The following is a 20,404-nucleotide window of genomic DNA, read 5'->3' on the forward strand; positions in this document are numbered from 1 at the left end:
GTGGTAAAATACACATAATGTAAAATTTACCAGTTTAACTCTTATTTAGTATATAGTTCAGTGGTGTTAAATACATTCATAATGTTTGCACACATCTCTGCCACTCATGTCCAGAACTCTTTTCATCTTGTAGAACTAAAAGTCTATACTCATTAAGTGATAATTTTCCATTCCCCTGGTAATCACCCATTTTACTTTTGATCTTTCTGGTTTTTTTTTAAAACTAACCTAGGTTCCTTAAAGAGGTAGAATCATGTGGTAGTTATCTTTTTGTGACTGGCTTATTTCACTTAGCATAATGTCCTCAAGCTTCATTTGTATTATAGCATATTTCAGAAATTTTCTCCTTTTCTTGGGCAGAATAACATTCCATTTAATATATATACCACATTTTGCTTATCCTTTTATCTGTCAGTGGATACTTGCATTGCTTCTACACTGTTGCTGGTTTGGATAATGCTACTTTGAGCATGGGGGTACTAACTCATTTAATTCTTACAGTCACATTAGGAGGTGGAAATTTTTGATGAGGAAACTGCATTTTAGAGTAATCAAGTAACTTGTGCAAAATCACACAGCTAGAAAGAGCCTGTCTGGAACGTCTTAACCTGCACAGTGGCCTCCACACGCCTTTCTGTGTGGGGCCTTCTGTTCTGCCTGTGGGTGTCTTCACTCCTGTTTGGTGTGTATGTATATAAAATAGTTAACGGCTTGTAAGAAAATACTTTTAATACTGCTAATGTTCACTAGTGAGTAACACAGTGTATATATTATCTTATGTTTTTTAATGTTTGTTACATTTTAGCTTAGATGAGCTCAATTAAAAGTAAAGTTGAAACTCCTTAAAGTAAATTTTAAGGCTCCTGCTTGCTCCTGCTGTATGCTTTCTTTTCTACCAGAGGTGGTACATACTAGATTTCAAGTTTTAGAAAACTTGGAGGGATAGAGCGAGTTGAATAGGACCTGTTATTTAGAGTATGAGAGATTCCTTGAAAGGAAGTTTTGAGTAAGGGTTTGAAGATAATGTATTTTAGGACAAGATGTAGTTTTATAGAAACGAAAGCTTGGCAGCAGGCATGTATGTATTTCTGAGCAGTGGAGGATGGCAAAATGAGAAAGGGTAGGGCAGTTACAGTTCTGAAGTTAAAACATATACGTTTGGGTTGGACTGTTATAGTCATCTTATAATATTTGATGGGATTTTTGGTTCCAGATGCCTGCCTGTTTTTTAGAGTCTGGTTGGCAAATCCTGATTGAGAGCCTGGTGTTACAGGCTCTGAAACTGAGATTTTCTTTCCAAAGCCTGTGAGAGCACTGGTACCACTCATACTTCATGAAAACGAAGTAAGAAAATTAAAAGTTTAAATTTTCGGGTGGTTTGGAACAAAAAGTTTACTCTAAATCTTATTAAAAATTTGATTATTTGCATTATGTGTCATTAATTCTGTGAAATGGGAGGGAGGAATCCAGAAACTGATACTGGGCCCTGTGCCTGCCAGATTCTTTCGCAGTGTTCATTTTTAAGCTTTGTGCAAGACTAAGTCTTGCTGGTTGAAGGAGGTTTCTTGAAATAGAAACATCCATGCTTTAAAAATTATTGCTGTTATTAGAAATAGGCATACATGATATTTTAGTGAGAAGGCTTAGATGATTTGTGATTATTTTTTTCATGGTAAGTACCCCTAGGTTTTCAAGAATTATTTGTGATGAATTATGTAAGTTGAAATAAAGTTTTTTGACTGCTAATTTTTCCACAGACAAAGTTTACCAAGTTTACCAAGTTTACCAAAGTTTACCAAGTTTACCAAAGTTTACCAAGTTTACCAAGTACCAATCTTATGTTATGTTCACATGATGGAAAACTTGCTGTAGAAACAACATATAGAATAAAGATGACTATCCATGGGTAGAAGACATTTAAATGCTGGCAGACTGTTCAAATGTTCAGTCGTATGCTTTTGGCCTGCCATTTAATTTACAATTAACATGTTAAGATCAAAGTTTGACAGTTAAATTGGAGAGGAAGTAAATGGGCTTTGCAATTTAAAATTAAATGATACAGATTGTCTGTTTAATTACTGTTGTGTGTATATAAGTGATCATGTAATAGAATGAAGCTGTGGGCTTAAAGTGAATTTAAGACTATAAAACTTTAATCACATCTGTTTCATGAATTTAAATTGATGTGATATGAAGATAAAAAGAAGCTAATCTTTTTGAAGAAGTCTGTTATGCTTTTAGAATCAATACATCAAGATAAAAATACCTGTTGGGTTGGAATCTTCTATAATGTTGAGTGAAACTTTTGGTAGTTTCCTGGTTAAATAATGTTTATTTTTGTTTTAGTTGCCCTGGGTCTTTGTTGCATGCGGGCTTTCTCTAGCAGTGGTGCATGGGCTGCTCACCGTCGTGGCTCCTCTTCTTGCTCAGGCTCTGAGCGCATGGGCTCAGTAGTGGTGCTACATGAACTCAGGGCTCCACAGCCTGTGGGGTCTTCCCAGGCCCCCTGCATTGGCAGGTGGATTCTTCCTCCACTGAGTCACCAGGGGAGTCTGAGAATTTTCATAGTTAATTCTTAGGAACCGTGTCTTCCCAGTTATGTGAAGAATATGTTAGGACCGTGCCTTCATTTCAATGATTGTTAACAGCAGAAATAAAACATTTAAAAAAGGTTAAGTGGTAGTGTTACTGTTTGTGTGCATGTTCTCTTTAACTTGTTAATGTGAAAATAAGAATGACCTTAATTGAGTTCTTTGAATTTCTGGGAAGGTGAGATTAGGTAAAAACTGTACTCTTCCTTCAGATACTTTTTGTTTCCAGAGGTTGAAATGTTTGTGTCAGATAAGCAGATCATAGACATTATGTTTGGAAGCAAAGCTCATGTGTAGGATTACGTTGTTTTATCATCAAATATTGGTCTTTTTGTGGAAGCAGTACAGTGATGTTTTAAGTTATCTGAAACCTTTTTCTGAGATTCCTTACTTTAACTTGGTAGACTTTAGGTTGTGTTTCCACAGAATTCTACTCTGAATGGTAGTTAGGTTCTGAGCCTAGCCTATAAACTTGCTTATAAGGTAGGTAAGTTACTTACTGTGTTAAAAGTGACAAGATGTACTGTTCTAACACAGGTAACCAAACAAACTATATTGCAACAAATATAAGACATTTATAAAAAACTCTGTTTTGACTCATTTGAAAACTCTCCTGAGAAAATGGATTTCATTTTTGTAAGATGAGATAAATTGAGAGTATGATACAGGTTGTGAAAGTGACTCTGTGACACTGATTTTTTATTTGGTCTAGGTGAAAACTCATATGACTGTAACTTCTTGTTTTTCATTTTTAAAAATTGTGGTAAAATATGCATAACATACATTTCCCTTTTCTTTAAAAGTTGAAAGAAATGGGGAAAAATGGCTTAAAGAGGACATGGATATACTTTGCAAAAAAGATTACCAAAGATCAAATTTACTGAGTGGTGAGCTAGTGAGAGAAAAAGGCAAAGCATTCATAAGCCCCCATGGGGAAGGAAGAGGGCTGGAGTTTAGCAGGTCAGCTTTTCTTATATCGTTTCTGAAATAAGATCTGACAGGTGTTGGTGGGGTTGGGGGAGTCTGACCAACTGCTCTTATGTCAGGAAGGTTTATAATTGTATATGGGGAATTGGCTCTAAACTGTGAATTTTCTTTATAAGAAATTTTAGTATAGCTGAATTTATTTCTCTGCAGTCTTGAGAATTAGGTTTCAGGAACTGTATGCCAATTCTTTTGGGAATAGAAATGAGAGGTAATGTAGCTGGTATAGAAACAGTAGAGGTTTGGCAATGAATTCTTATGGGAGAAAAGATACAAGGGAAGGTAAACTTTGGGCTTAACGTACAGTCAAGGACAGGAAATAGATGGCGTATCTTTTGGCATGAGGTTATTGTGAAAAGAGCTAGTGTCATGTAACCGTTGGTATTAAGGATAGTTTGGGGAACATATTGCAGTGGGGTTCTGCCATGGGCACATTTAACTTAACATGAATTCAACTGTATATAATAGGCAAAATGGAAAAAAAGCAACCCAAAACTCAGCATATCTATTAGCATTAGATCGACTATAAGCAGTGGAAACCAACTTCGGCTCATGTAAGCAAAGGGTATGTTGGAAGGCTGACTCTGAGGAGAACCAGTCCCAGAGAATGGGTAAGAATCAAGGGAGGCCTGGCCGCAAGGACCAGGGCCAAGGTCAGGCACAGGACCTCTTGGAAGAGGAAGCCACTGTTGGCGTTTGCTAATGACGCCTCTGCCATCACTCTGAGTCACTTTTAAGCTATTCCCGTGCCTCCCTGTCACTCAAGTTAAAAGTTTTGAGAAGGGAGTGTTTGGTTGTCTGGCTTAGATTCTGCCTCCAACCTGTTAGACACAGGGATAGAGAAAATCAGGACATTTGGTTTCCAGTGTAAAAATGGAAAGCTCCAGGTCCATATGCCATCACTTCCACCCTCGTCCAGTGCTCCATGGATCAGTAAATCAAGTGCACCCATTCCTCCTGCCAGAAGCCTGGAAGTCCCCTCAACTTCACCCCTCAGCCCCACTGCCTGTCAGAGCATAGTATCCTGTCAGTCTGCCTCTTTCACGTGTTGAATTTATCCAGTTACACCTCTAAGTTGTCATTGCCACTGCATTCCCACTTGGGGTAACGTAAAAACCTCATAATTTCTCTGGTCTACAGATTGGTTCCTGCCCTATAGGAGTACACATAATGTGGGGGTGAACTTTGGAAAATGCAGATCAGATTGTGCTATTACTTAGCTAAGATCATTTCAGTGGTCTGCTGTTTCTGAGCTCCCAGTCCACCCTTGTAAACTGTGCAGACTGTGTTTCTCAGACTTGCTTGCCAGCTCGCGTCCTTTTGAGTTTTACCGTGGGGTGCACTAGCAGGAACTTGGCAGGTGAGAGAAGGGACTTCCCTCGTGTTTCTTTACCCCTTTGGCAGGCGGCGGCAGCTCTGCCTCCCCCCCAGCTGCTTTTAGCAGTCTCAGCACGGTGGCACTGCTCCCTCCAGGCGTGCCTGCTGCGGGAGGTGCATTCTAGGCAGAGGAGTGCCACCCGCGTGTCCTCCCCCACGACGCTGTGTCTGCTCAGCAGCTTGAGCATCCTCCTTCTGTACTCCTCTGCAGAGACTGAAACTTGAGGTGCCGGGCTCCTCTCCTTAGAGGTCCAGGTCTTAGCCATGTGCTGCCACTTCCTTAGAGGTTTGAGCCCTGAGCTCCACTGACCTCCCCACCTCTCCCATGTTTCACAGGGCCCATCCTCCAGACTCCTGGCCTCTGCTAACGTGCCTCTTCCATTTTGTTCCCACAGCCCTCTGGGTAGAATACCTCCTGCAGTTACTCATCTCTTGATTACCTTCATTTTCCCTTCTTACCGTTCATCTTCCCAATATCTATGTAACCAGTTTCCTGAGGAATTACATCTCTTGGGTTTGGATTACCCTTTATGGTTTCTGTTTGTCTCAAAAGAGGGATTTTCCACTTTCTAGAAACAAGTTAAAAATAGTTTTCATTAATCACTGAGTCCTTGACTACTTCTCTAGTCTCAAGTTATCTCTCTCTCTCTGCTTCCATATTCTGCATTCATTGTTTTTGTTGCCAGAGCATGAACCTTCTGTTTTTGTCTCAAGGATGTTGCACCTGGCAGGCTGTGTACCAAGCACTGGTTCTCAGAACAACACCCCCTCCCCTTCCCTTTCCCCTTCACCCCCCACAATGTGCGTTCAGTTAACTCCTGCACGATGCAGGTCAGAGGCAGGATGCTATGGAGGTTGTCGAGATAGGCTCTTGTCTAGGTTTTAATAACAGCTTTGCTGTTTTGCCAGCTTTATGGCTTTGAGCAGGTTGCTGAGTGTGATTTCAGTTTCTTCATCAGGAATACAGGCAGAATAATTTCCTCTACATGGTCAGATTGTTTTAAGACTTAATTGAGTTAGCATAAAGTACTTTGACTTTCCTTTGTGCGTAGTCATTGCTCACTGAGTGAGTATAACCTGCTGTTACTATCAGCTACAGGAGAATCCTTCCGGGATCCCTTTCCTGATGTCTGAGCTCTGACAGGTTGTATCTTCCATGTGCTCCTGTGGCATCTCGTGCCTCCCATTGGGGCTTCCCTGGTGGCTCAGTGGTGAAGAATCTGCCTGCTAATGCAGGAGATGAGGGTTCAATCCCTGGGTCTGATGGACTGTCCCTTGGGGAAGGAAATGGCAACCCACTCCAGTATTCTTGCCTGGAAAATCTTATGGACGGAGGAGCCTGGTGGGCTGCAGTCCGTGGAGTTGCAGAGGAGTCAGACATGACTTAGCAACTGAACAACAGCTTCACCTTATGAGTACTTACAATGCTTGGGATTATTTGTTTAGTGTCTTATTTTCTTGCTAAGGGTATAAAACCATGTGAAGTTAGATGAAGAACTTGTGCTGTTCATTGTTGTATTTCTAGCATCTGTGCCTGATAACTGGTTGACCCTTTAGTAAGTATTTTGAAAGATTAATTGGTTAATCCTTTAAAAAGAAAGAAAACTATAGTTAGTTTGATGGGAATTGGTAAAAGTGGATAGAGATGGTGAAATGAGTCAACTTTTCTGTTTTTATTACCCACTGTGAGTGCTTTATAATAGGAGAGGAGAAATACCTGCCAATTTTGAAGCTGCTATGGTGTGACTGGGCTTCCCTGATAGCTCAGTTGGGAAAGAATCCACCTGCAGTGCAGGAGACCCCTTTTCGATTCCTGGGTTGGGAAGATCCCCTGGAGAAGGGAAAAGGCTACCCACTCCAGTATTCTGGCCTAGAGAATTCCGTGGATTGTATAGTCCATGGGGTCGCAAAGAGTCAGACCGAGGTTTAGCATCCCATCTTATTTTATTGCCAAAGGAAAAATGTTTAGACTGTGATTAGACTGTATTTCTATTTTTTGTTTTTTTCTGTAGCTTTAATTTTCACCCCCACCCTGGCTTGAAAAAGCAATATGCGCTTATTTTTTAAATTTCTTAAAAGTACAAAAAAGTATAATGAAGAAAGCAAATATCATTAGTAATTCTACCTAGAGATGACAATTCTTACCATTTTGGTATAGGCTTTCCTGTCTGTTTTGCTCTTCAGAGTTTTATCTCCCTACCCCTGATACCATACATTCTGATTTTTAACTTGCTCTTTCTTCATTTGATATGTTGTGAATCTCTTTCTGTATCAATGGATATTGGTGATAATTTAAACTGTAAGATGTTTAAAGACAATTTTACCCTGAGACTATTGGAAGTGTGAATTAAAATTCTTAAGATGCTATTAGTTACCAATTTTTTTTTACTAGTTTTCCTTTTCTTTAATTATGTACTTCCTGAATTGTATTAATATGCAGTTGGTGGTTTTACTTCAATAGCTGTCTCACATCTCAGTGACTGTCTCGAAGGGTATTTACCATAAAACAGTGTATGTGAGGCTTCCCTGGTGGTCCAGTGGTTAGGACTCTGCGCTTCCACATCAGGGGTCGTGGGTTCAGTCCTCGGTCATGGAACTAAGACCATGCGAGCCTTGTGGCCTGGCCTGAATGAGTGACGAGTGCATCTGGCTTTGCTGTTATTTACATGGCTGTGGTATGTATGCTTTAACATAAAAAATGAATCAGCGCTTTCTAGTGAGTGAGACTTCTTACTAATTTTTGTCTTTTAATGAGAATGGATATTATACAAATAATTTAATAATGCTGTACATTAGATTTGCAGTTGAAGTTATGTCACAATTAATAAGAAATCATATTGCATTAGTGATCGTTTTCCACTGAAGGTAGAACCATCATTATATACTAAACCAGCATCTGATGGTACATGGGATGGTTTCATTTGTTTAAAGAATGTATTCGTTCAGAGACCTTGGAGTGATATGAAAATATTTCCACATTCCTTATTTCTTCCCTAACATGAAATAACTTCTTACTTTTTGTGGATGTCACATAACAAAAGAACGTGTGATTTGAAATGACTGGAATTCAAACCAGAAATTGCATCCCAGAAACTTTTGTTCTAAAGCCTGAAAATTTATATGTGGAGAAGAACCCCTGAATACCAGCTGCTAAATAATTTCTACGATATGTCTGTAGATGCATGCTGAGTTTCCCATGAGCAATCTTTTATAGTGAATTCCATCTTCTAAAGCCCTTTCTTCCTTGGTCTTTTAAATCTGTTTATGCATAAGTATACAGAGATAGTATTTTGAAGTAAAAAGCAAAGTCTGATAGTAAGATATATATACATATTTATATTATTTATATTATATTTAAATATATATTATATAATATTGTATTTATATACATATTTATATATAGATGTATATTTATGTGTGTGTATACTTATCTCAAATCTGTTAAAAAATGAATAGAGAATAATTATGACAGAAAAAGCAAATGTACCAGCACCCTAGGATTTAATACTTATTTTGTTTGAACATTATATTCAATTCTGAGCTTCTGGGCAACCAGCAAAAAGGGAGATATAATTTCTGTTGTTATCATATGATCAGAAGAGGTAAACTATTTCTTTTTTCTGAATTCTGAAATTCATTAGCATAAGCCAGCTCTTCTCAGATTGTGAATATGGACTACTAGTTCTGCAGATATTAACAGATATCAGGAATAAGTTTAGGAAATAATGGGCTAAGTTAAATTAATAGGCTTTTCTATGTTGTTTTTTTTAAACTGGAGAAAAAGTTTAATAACTTGGAAAACTGAGTAATTCCTTGTATGTTTTCTTACAACCTTAAATGTTCTTTATTATTTTGCCATGGAAATACTAAAAGTTAATAATATACTTTGCAAAGTGCCGTCCTGAGTCTTTAAACAACGTGACAGACTGTGCCTTCAGTACCATTTTTGCAGGTATCAGAAGGCTTTTTACTTGACCTGTTCTCATGTTGATTTGAATTCTCTTTGAAACGCCACCCAGGGCAAGGCTGACTTCTTCAGGAAGACTAGATTGTTCCAGGAGAGGCAGCGTTTGGAACGCACGTGCAGGAGGGCCTTGGGAGCGGATGTTGCTGTTGTTGGCCAGTCTGTGGGCCCAGCGGCTGGTCCGAGTCTCTCAGGTGCACTGTCAGTCTAGACGGAGGCTGATTTTCTTTTTCCAAGTGCAGCCTGAGTCTTCACGATCCTCATCTCCTAGGGCTGCTGCTCTTTTAATATGTACAAGGGCAGGAGTCCTCCGCCTCCTCTCCAGGGGCCTGCTGGGACTAATTATTTTGAAAACGCTAGTAGCAGCATGCTTCTAGTCCAGTCCCCAGATGTCCGCCGCTTTGGTGAGTTTCGCTGCTCTTCAGCCTGTTGCCACACACTTCTGTTCCCTTAATCAGCCCTCCCTTCCCCTCTCCTGACACGTCTCTCCATTTTCTTAGAACACTTGTTTATGGGAAATATATTGTCTTCTGGTATAATAGCCTCCATGTATGTTTGCTTCCACATCTTCAGTTGAACGCTTCTTCAATCCCCTGGCCTTAACTTGATTCAGCTCCCATCTTGCGGTTGCTGCTGCTTTTTCTCTCATCTGCCTCACGGGTAGGAGATTAGACCGACTGACCCACCTTCTCTTCCATTCTCAGTGGTACATCGGGACTATTATTCGTCCATTGTTTCATTTAACAACAAACCAAACAACACAGTGATTCTTCCCTTCCTTTGAAGCTCATGCCTTTCAACTTTCTAATTTATTACTGTCAAATTTTTCTCATTCTTTGAAGAGTTCGGTGCCTGGATATGGTCTCCATTTTTACCCCAAATCTTGCTCCTGTCTGTTTGGTAGTATAGCCTGTCAGTCTGTAATTTCCTCAACTGTGAACTCATCTGGACTTCATTTCTTTATGTGGTGTGCAGTAGTGCTCCATTCTTGATGATCCACTAGTTGGGAGTCAGTGACAATAACTTACATCAAAACATCAATAAATGTATTGACAATAACTTGGTCATTGGAAGGATGACTAATGACCAAAGTCATTTTAATGTATATGAAGTGAAGTGAAGTGAAAGATGCTCAGTCATGTGTGACTCTTTGCAACCCCATGGACTGTAGCTTGCCAGGCTCCTTTGTCCATGGAATTCTCCAGGCCAGAATACTGGAGTGGGTAGCCATTTGCTTCTCCAGGGGATCTTCCCAAGCCAGGTCTCCCACATTGCAGGTGGATTCTTTACTGTCTGAGCCACTGGGGAAGATCACTTCAGTTCAGTTCAGTCACTCAGTCGTGTCTGACTCTTTGCAATCCCAGGAACTGCAGCACACCAGGCCTCCCTGTCCATCACCAACTCCCGCAGTTCACCCAAACCCATGTCCATTGAGTCAGTGATGCCATCCAACCATTTCATCCTCTGACGTCCCCTTCTCCTCCTGCCCTCAGTCTTTCCCAGCATCAGGGTCTTTTCAAATGAGTCAGCTCTTCACATCAGGTGGCCAAAATATTGGAGTTTCAGCTTCAACATCAGTCCTTCCAATGAACACCCAGGACTGATTTCCTTTAGGATGGACTGGTTGGATCTCCTTGCAGTCCAAGAGACTCTCAAGAGTCTTCTCCAACACCACAGTTCAAAAGCATCAATTCTTCTGTGCTCAGCTTTCTTTATAGTCCCAACTCTCACATCTATACATGACCACTGGAAAAACCATAGCCTTGACTAGATGGACCTTTGTTGGCAAAGTAATGTCTCTGCTTTTTAATATGCTGTCTAGGTTGGTCATAACTTTCCTTCCAAGGAGTAAGCGTCTTTTAATTTCATGGCTGCAGTTACCATCTGCAGTGATTTTAGAGCCCAGAAAAATAAAGTCAGCTATTGTTTCCACTGTTTCCCCGTCTATTTGCCGTGAAGTGATGGGACCAGATGCCATGATCTTAGTTTTCTGAATGTTGAGCTTTAAGCCAACTTTTTCACTCTCCTCTCTTACTTTCATCAAGAGGTTGTTTAGTTCTTCTTCACTTTCTGAAATGAAATGATTGACTAATGAAAATTTTTATGAACTTGTGTTAAAAAATATTTTAATTCGATAGTAATGAATAGTTGTTCCTGAAATGGTGGGATCTGGTTTTATCATCATATTAATTCAAAGAAAGGGGTTAGCTGTTCTGTTCATTGTTGTATGGTAGAAGGGACCTGGGATACGTTGAAGTCTGGGCATTTGCCGATCACTTACTTTTTTTTTTCCTACTGCAAAGTGGAGACAGCAGCACCTAATCCATATGGCTGTTGAGCCAGTAAAATGCAGTAATTAAATATATGTGTGTTTGTGTGTTTTATAAACTTTGTTGTCTGAAGTTTAATAAAAATTAGAGAATGCGTCACTCCTAAGATGGGTTATAAGATTGCTTTTGAATATCACATTGTTCTCATAAAAAGTTTTGATTTCTGTATACCCTGTGCTTTTTATAGGAAGCAAAAAGTTAAAAAAAAATCAAATTTATTATTTATGGTACTTTAATCTGAATGATGGTGGAGGGGGTACTCTGGTGAACATTATTCCAGGTAGCTATTGCAAGTCTAAGGAAAAACAGTTTAACTGTTATTTCTTATGACCCTATTCTTGAATTATACTGTTAATATTACTTTCTTAATGTTTCATTTACAGGTATATGATGTTGATTGATGGCACAAATGAAGTTTTTATGATTGATAGAGATAATTCAGTGTTTCATGTTTCAAATCTGGAATTTCCATTTCGTAAAGATCTCCGTATGCATTTATCAAATACTCTCTTAGATGGGGTAAGTCATATTTTTATCTTTTTTTAAAAAAAATCAAACATTGCTGTTTTTCTTTCTTGTGCAAGTAAATGTATATTTTTAATAATTAAACAGGAAATTTAGAATCAGACTCAGTTTTTTAAAAACTTCTTTTTATTGATATAGAGTTGACAGTTAAAAAATTGAATCTAGTTTTTACTAAGATGTTAAATTTCATTTACTTCATTTCCTACACTTACTGTCACTTGATTGTTGTCTTAGATACAGAGTAAGCAAGCAAAATTAAATCTTAATTTTTTTGTTCTTTGTGATTGAAAAAAAAATTTATTGAAAAATATTCATTTAATATGGTTTTACTTGTTGATTGAATTTTAATTGTGTGATATGACATATCACACTTCCCTGGTGGCTCAGTAGTAAAGAATCCATATGCAATGCAAGAGGCCCAGTAGACGTGGGTTTGATCCCTGGGTTTGGAAGATCCACTGCAGGAGGAACTGGCAACCCACTCCATTATTCTAGCTTGGAAGATTCCATGGACAGCGGAGCCTGGAAGGCTGTAGTCCATCGGGTCACAAATAGTTGGATGTGACTGAGCATGAACACGATGATATACACATTTTCCCTTGGCTGTTTAGCTATATGGACTGATAGTTCTTGTTGAAAGAGGATCGTGCCTTTGAAAGCAGCCACTGTACTTTTACATTTAAATTTTGGAAACTGTTAAGAATTTTCCCATTCAGAAAATCTATATTTAATAATCATAAAATTACTTGATTAAAAATATTTTATCTTTCTCCTATATGAATAGCTTTCTTTCCCCCCATTCTAAAAGTATTAATTCATTGTAAATAAAAATTGATATAATACAGAACAATACAAAAAAGTTGGTAAAAATCAGCTGAATACCCACTACTGGAGGAATTTCCGTTATCATTTTGATAAACATTATTACAGAGTTTCTTTCCTCTGTGCCAAAACGTTCAGTCTGACACCTGCTTTTGAAGGATTTGTGTTTATATTAATAATAGTAACTCAGAACAGAGATTCTTAAACAGTATATGTATCAGGATCTCCGGGGAAGTTGGGAATGCTTCCAGTCCCAGTAAGATTCTGAATACAGGTACCTCTGCCCTGGGGGAAAATGAGTGCTTTGGTCAAATATGTACCCACATGGATAGTTATTGCATAATTTTGCATGAAAAGATCTGAATGTGTTTTGTAACTTGTCTTTTGTTTACTTAGCAATATGTTTTGGACCTTTTTCATATAAAAGTCTGAGTAATAGGCCACTGTATATGCAAACACTGTAATTTGGGGTTTTCAAACTATCTTGATTATGAAAATGATAGGGGATAATAGTGAAAAAAATATGATAGCCTGTCCTAGACCTACTGAATTAGACTCTCCCAGGGGCCAAGTTAGTTTTTTTTTTTTTTAAATTTATTTTTTAATTGGTGAGAAATTACTTTACAACATTGTGTTGGTTTCTGCCATACAACAACACAAATCAGCTGTAATTATGCATTTGTCAGCTTCCTCTTGAACTTTTATTTTTAACAAGTGTTCAAAGTGACTCTTATCAGGCCAGTTTACAAACAATTCTATAATTAATTCAGCCAGTCCTTTTTTTGGTGGACATTTAGATTTTTTGGTAGCTTTTTGTATTAAAAGACACAGTAGAATGCGTATCCTTATACCTTTTTCTTTTTACAATTGTGCAGTTTTATAATTAAGATTCTTAGACGTGAGACTGTAATATGCATTTAAAAATCTTTTGATTACAAGTAATTGAAGTCCATCTTAAAGTAACTGAGGAAACAAGAACTAAATTGGCACAAAAAATTAGATTTCAGCTTGATTTGCTTCAGACTGGATCTGGGGACTCAGGTGATATTGGCCAGGCACTGTCTTTCTCTCTCTCTGTTTGCTTTACTTGTCCATTCTCACTGCGTGAAGATTCTTTCCACGTGGGAGGCGAGTTGCATTGCAACCCAAGCAGAAAGGGAACTTCTCCTAGTATCCATATATCAGTCCCAGGGAAGATTTCAGAGGGCCTGGCCTGAGTTACGTGTAAATCCAGGGAAGATTGATGGTGGAGGCCAGGAGCTCATTGGCGGCAGTACCACTTGGAATACAAGAGGAGCAGTCCTTCCAGGGAAGGGGCAGTAACAGGCTGCACTGTAGTGTGGCGACTACGCTGGATTCGAGAGCATTGACCATTTTAAACACTGACGTGTATGATTACCACTCTTCTTTCCAGAAAGTTTGAACACATGTACAGTTCTGCCAACCATATGTAAAGGATCTGTATACTGGGTTTTGAAAATTTTAAATCTTCTAGTTTTAACTGACTCTTTCATTTTAGGGGATAATATAGCACAGTGGTTGAGAGCCCTGACTCTGACTGATGGTGCCTGATTGGTTTCATAAGCTATGACATGAGGGCCCTCCTACGGTTTACTTGGTTTCCTTATCTGTAGTGAAGTTACGCTAAGTTCTTGGTGCTGCTGTGAAGATTAAGTTGGATGGGTTATAAAGTGCTGGTAATAGTGTTTGACACATAGTGATATTTACCTGTTAATTTATGTGAATTGTTAAGGAGGTTTAACATTTTTCACTTACTACTGTGTTTAGTATGGTACAGAGTTAGGGTATTTCTTTTGCGAGTTGCCCATTCAGATCTTTTATACATTTTCCTATTGGATGTTCATCTTTTTCTTATTGGTTTACGAGATGTTTTGTTTATTGGGATATTGCTTTATGACCCATATTTTAGAAAAATGTGTTTTAAAATTTCTTCTGGTGTTTTCTGTGGCACAAGTATAAATTTATGTAGGTAAATTATGAACACCTTGGTTTTTTTTCCCTAAATTTTTGTTGGAATATAGTTGATTTTAAAGTTGCTGTGTTCATTTTAGGTGTCCAGCAAAGTGAATCAGTTACACACACAAACACACAGACACCCCTACTATTTTTTAGATTCTTTTCTCATGTAGATCATTAGAGAGTATTGAGTTCCCTGTGCTATACAGTAGGTTCTTATTAGTTATCTTTTTAATAGATAGTAGTTAAACACTTTGGTTTTTAGTATTTGGCTTTTGTGCCATTTTAAGAGATATTTTTACTTCAGAATTACTATAATACTCACCTATATTTCCTTCTAATACTTTTATGATTTCATCTGTATATTTAAATACTTGATCTATCCATGATATATTTTGGTAAAAGGAATAAGATAGGGATACAGTTTTATGTATTTCACAATGTCTAAGGTATTACCCCAGCATCAGTCAGCTAATCTTATTTTTCCTTTTAAATTACATAGGTCATTTTAAAATTATGTATAGGATTTCCGTATATTTTTGTTTCTTGATTCACTTTCCTCTTCCGCTAATATTTAGGACTTCCAGTGGTAGTTTTAGGTTGACTTAAATGCTATAACTTTAGCATACAATTTAATGCCTGATAGTGTAAGAATACCCAATATTCTGGCTCTTCTGAAGTTTACCACTTAGATTTTATTCTTTTTTTAGCTTTTGGTGAATAAGGCTATTTGGAAAGGTAGGCTGAACTAGTATGTTACACTCTGTGAACAAGCCGCTTGCGTTTTTCTCTGCAGAGTGATATCTGGTAGGCTTGGTTCTGCACTCCTTATGTTTCTGTTTGCTCTGCTTGGTCCTGTGGTTTATCTGTCTGCCACACCTTCACTGTTTCTCTTTGGAGGGAAAAGGAACTCTGTATCTTTCTTATGACTTCCCACAACTTTTAAGTCTCTTTTCTACCAAGATACCACTTGTGTTCTTTAATACTTCTTCACTTTTTTCAACACTGAACCTTTTTCGTGAGGTAGATCAAATTATATCTGACTAACAGTCTCTGGAATTTGTATGAGAATGCTTTCTGTCTAAAGATGAAACTTGCTCCTCTAGTTTGGGGTTGTACTAGCAGGCAGATATTGGAAGACTAGGGAGTAGCTTGTGAATGTTTGTTTAAACGCTCAGTGATAGAAATACCCTCGTGAAAACCACATGCATAAAATATGTATTTATGTGTTTAACCGAGGGAGTGCCACTTTCTAAGTGACCTGAATGCTTACTGCCCCTATCTCATGTGCTTTTAAAAAAATTTACCAGTTGTATATGGGCTTGTGCTGGCCAGAAGATGGATGACTGTGGCTGGGAAATGAGACGGTTTGAATTAGTCACTTGTGAGGTATAGTTTTAAGTGCTTAGAAGGTTCAGGGTGTGACCTAGAGAGAGTGAGAGTTTGAGGTTGTATGGAAGAGAGCAGTGGACATGAGATGAAAATTTTCGATGGGGCCTAATGAGTGATGATAGCAGTCCAGGTTGAGAGGATGACTGGGCCAGGTACTAAAGATGAAGATAGAAGGGAAGAAAGTCATGGTTGAGACTGAGTAGCAGAGACTGAGCAAAGAGTAACTATAGTCACAGAGTCACCTGTACTGCATCCCCTGTGAGGCTACTAGTAAATGTTCATTCCTGTGACAGTGTGTGTGTTAAAATACTTCACATGTGTACGTAAACTTCCTAACATGTTTGTGTGTGGGCGTGTGCACCCCCCCCCGCCTTGTGGCTGACTGAGCCCACGTGTAAGATTGGGAATATTGTTCACTGCGCATCTGCCGGCGGAGCCCTGCTCGTCCTGGTTGGTGTGACAGGCATCCCTGCAGTTGTCTGTCCATAGTCTGCATCCCCAACACCACAGCTTTGGTAATTAGTTCATGGGAACAACAGGAACATTTATTTTGATTTTTGTTGCTTTCATTTTATCTAAGTTACTTTTTTTTTCTTAGCATTGTGATTCATAAAATAAAAGGAAGAAGACGACTCTGCAGTCACAGTGTTTGCCAGAGTTTAGTGCAGTTTTTCATTCACAGCATGTGCCGTGCCAAAGAGTGCAGGTAGCACTTAGAAGGTCGAGGAGAAGGCCTCACCTTGGAGACACTGTGCTTCTTTGGGGAGGGATGGAGAATGATGGATGACGAATCAAACAATAATCTGAAGATGGGTATTTAAAACAAGTTCTAGGGTGGTTTAGAGGAGAAATGAATCATATCTAATTAGTAACTAAAGATGGCTTATAAAGGATTTGGCATTAGATTATGGGAGGATTTTTATAGAAAGAGACTTTGGTTGGACATGAGCCACGGGTATTCCAGGTAGAAATAATGCTTAAAATTTAGATGTCTAACCCTCTGCAGATTTAACTTAGCAATACTATTTATTTTCATCCCAAACTTGGATAACTGAGCGCAACATAATAGACTCTTAGGAGATTTAAAAATAGCAATATGATTCATGATGTCAGTTTACTTGGATTAGAATTTTAGCTACCATATCTGTTTTTCCACTTAGTTAATTAAAACAGCCCTGTTTAGTTTCCTGTTTCTTCTACATTTTCATTTGCAAATTGTTTCTGTAAAATTCCAAATCCAAGAATAACTCAAACTACCTAATTGTCTGGCTGTCATATATGAGTGTTGAGGCTTTTGTTTTGCTCTCTAAATTATGTTCTTTGACCTACAAAATGTGGAAAATTGGAGTTTAGAAATATGACATTAATTCACTTGAAACAAATCAGTAAAATTCAATCAATTTTATACTGAGGATAATAGGAGAATATAACAGTTAATCATTAAAGTTAATAACAAAAATCTTGGGAAAATGACATGTCTTTTCATGTTAATTTTTTATAAAAGTATATGCATGCTTGTTAAAACTTTAGAAAGTCTGTATGTTATAAAATAGAACAAAACTCAGCTATCGAGATTAAGTTTTAACCTTTTGATGTATTTCCTTTTAGGCATTTTATTATGGCTGTATTTGTAGAATGTGTATAATTAACAGGTATATAGCTCACATTTAATATAGGCTGTATGTCAGAGGTTCCTTCCTTTTTCCTTTCATCTTAAGAACTGATTTTCGGATTTCTTTCTCAAATTTAACTTTACTAAGACAGCTGAAATATAACCCGCCATTCTGAAAGTGTGTAAGTTGGTGGTTTTTGCGTTTGTAAGGTTGTGTGACCACCTTGTTGTTGTGTAGTCACTGAGTTGTGTCTGACTCTGTTCTTTGTGACCCCAGGCACTGTGGCCCGCCAGGCTCCTCTGTCCTTGGTGTTCTCCAGACAAGGACACTGGAATGGGGTGCTGTTTCCTTCTTTAGGGAATCTTCCCAACCCAGGGATCCAGCCTGCCTCTCCTGCCTTGGCAGGTGGCTTCTTTACTGCTGAGCCACTGGGGAAGCCCTGTGCAACCACTGCTGCTAATTCCAGAACATTCTGTCACCTAGATGTACTATGGTAATTAGAAACGAGTGGGCCTTATCTAAAAGCATTTCAAAGAATGGGTTGTCTTTGAGATCAGCTTTGAAGGCCCCGAGTTTTCCACAGTTATTTCCTCTCATTAAAACTCTGAGTGGCTCTTCAAAGTACTCAACTTAATATTCCTTATTTCTGGGCCACGGCAAGTCTTTAGCATCATCTTTTGACTGTGAGCCGTTGGAACCCTAAGTCCTACCTACTACTGAACTTTAGATTGTTTACCCCTTTTTTCATTCTTAGGTTGTTTCATGCAGGAGGGTAAATCTAGACCCTGTTTCTAAAACTTGATCACAGGAGAAAATCCATTTTCCCTTCTTCACTAGATTTTACTTGTTTATTTAATTTTTTATTTATAAGTGCGGTTGAAAAGGATCCAGGTGAGTAGTGGTAACTGTATGCACACTGGTACAGCAGCTCTCCAGACCTTCTTTATCCCGTAAACGTGAAACTGTCTGCCCGTTAGACAGCTTCTCGTTACCCCCGGCCTGCGGCAGGCACCATTCTACTGGCTATGAGTTTAAATCCTTTAGATACCTTATGTAAGTGAAATCATGTGTTATTTGTCTGATTCTTACTGGCTTATTTCACTTAACATAATGTCCTCAAGGTTTATGCATGTTGTAGCATGTGATATATTTCCTTTTCAAGGCTGAATAATATTCTGCTCTCTGTCCATGCCACATTTATTTATTCATTCATCTGTTGATTAACATTTGGGTCCCTTCTCTTAGCTGTTGGAATAATGCTGATACATACAATGGGTGTATAAACATCTCTTCAAGATCTTGTTTTTAATTCTTTTGGATGTATACCCAGAAGTGGAATTGCTGGGTCCTGTTGTTCTAATTTTAATTTTTTGAGAGAACTGCTGTACTTCTTTTGTACTGGTTGCTCTATTTTACAATCCCACTAATAATGCAGTTCAGTTTTCTTAGCTAAGTTTTAGGCTTAATTTTTTACGTTTACTCACTTTTCTGTTCCCTAGAGCGATAGTGACAGATGTGGGGATGGGGGCGCTGTGAGGAAGAAGTTCTTGGGGGGGAATGCAGCCTCGGTGTTGGGCTTTTGCTAGAATCCCTGGGTTCTATTCTCTTTTAAAAACTGTGGGTGAAAGTTGTCTTCAGCTGGTTGGGAACCATAGTTTATCCTAGTAACTCTCAGATTGTTTCTTCAGCATGGAGTCCTGTAGTCTTTATTTCAGGCACACTGTTCTGCTCTTTCAGTTATTCTTCACTCTGAAGAGAGGAGAAGGACAAGAATAACCCCTGAGTTTGCTTCTCTATGTTTGAGTGTAATAGTGACAGTTATCAAGGATTTGTCATTTATGAATAGGGCTTTTGGGGGTTTAGTGGGCTTGGGGCTGAATCCTGCTGTGCCTTTCTGTTTTACCAGAATTTTGGTAGTTTCCATGGCTGTCAGTTTTTAAAGTTTACTGGTTTGTTTATTCCTTTTTACTTGTTTTGTTTGCTGATAACAAACTTTCTTTTTTGTCATTTTTAATGTGTGAAGAATATACGTATTCACTCATTTCATCAGGTAATTTGTGAGGGAAGTTCTGTGATGTCTATTCTCTGAACCTGTAAGCCCACTTGGCTTCCGTCCACCCGTTCTTGAGAAGAGTGATTGAAACCTGTTATTGGCACTACCTTGTCGGCTCATAAAATTCTCAGATACTTAAATAAAAATCTTTCAGTAAGCAATTTAAAGTAAGAAAAGTGATTGATGTCGTGTTACATTCAAGATGATAACCATAAATAAATGTCAGTAGTGCAGCAAACAAAATTTGAGAAAGAAACCAATTGGTAATAATTCCTTAAAACTGGAAGATGTGTCTGTCCTAAATCAATGTATTCTTTGTAATTTTAGATGATTGTGTGTGAATATTTCATCATGAAATTAGGTAACAAATAGCTTGCTTACTTTCCTAGGAAGAATATGAGGGAAGAAAAAGAATTTTAGGTTAAAACCTGGTATTAAGAAATAAAATTTAAAAAAAATTTACTTTTATATCCATAATTACCCTTTAGTGTCCTTTATCTCTTTTCTGTCAGTGTGTGGAATTTAACTTCTTTTCACTTAATGAAGTATGATATCATATTCTCTTGCACTGTTCCTTTGATCATAGTAGAGGGATATGGAATCAAGAAAGACTGTGTGGGTCACATGGAGATCTTGTCTATAATAAGGGTACCATTTATTACCTATAGGTTTTATGATTAAAGTACTTGGCATATGACACAATGTAAAACAATAATGATTTAACAAAGTTAACTTTTTAAATGCTCCTGATATTTGGAATTTAAAATTTGTAGTCT

The 20,404-nt window shown here is 38.1% G+C and overlaps 1 protein-coding gene across 1 annotated transcript in view; it reads left to right on the forward strand.

Annotated features, from left to right (window-relative positions):
* Positions 1-20,404, forward strand: part of RNGTT (RNA guanylyltransferase and 5'-phosphatase) — a 222,066-nt gene that overhangs the window by 57,824 nt on the left and 143,838 nt on the right. Inside the window, exon 9 of the mRNA XM_061131914.1 lies at positions 11,630-11,765. Coding sequence (XP_060987897.1) covers positions 11,630-11,765 — 136 coding nt within the window. The remainder of the gene's footprint in view (positions 1-11,629; positions 11,766-20,404) is intronic.

The sequence above is a fragment of the Dama dama genome, chromosome 28 (genome assembly GCF_033118175.1).
Source record: "Dama dama isolate Ldn47 chromosome 28, ASM3311817v1, whole genome shotgun sequence".
NCBI lineage: Eukaryota > Metazoa > Chordata > Mammalia > Artiodactyla > Cervidae > Dama > Dama dama.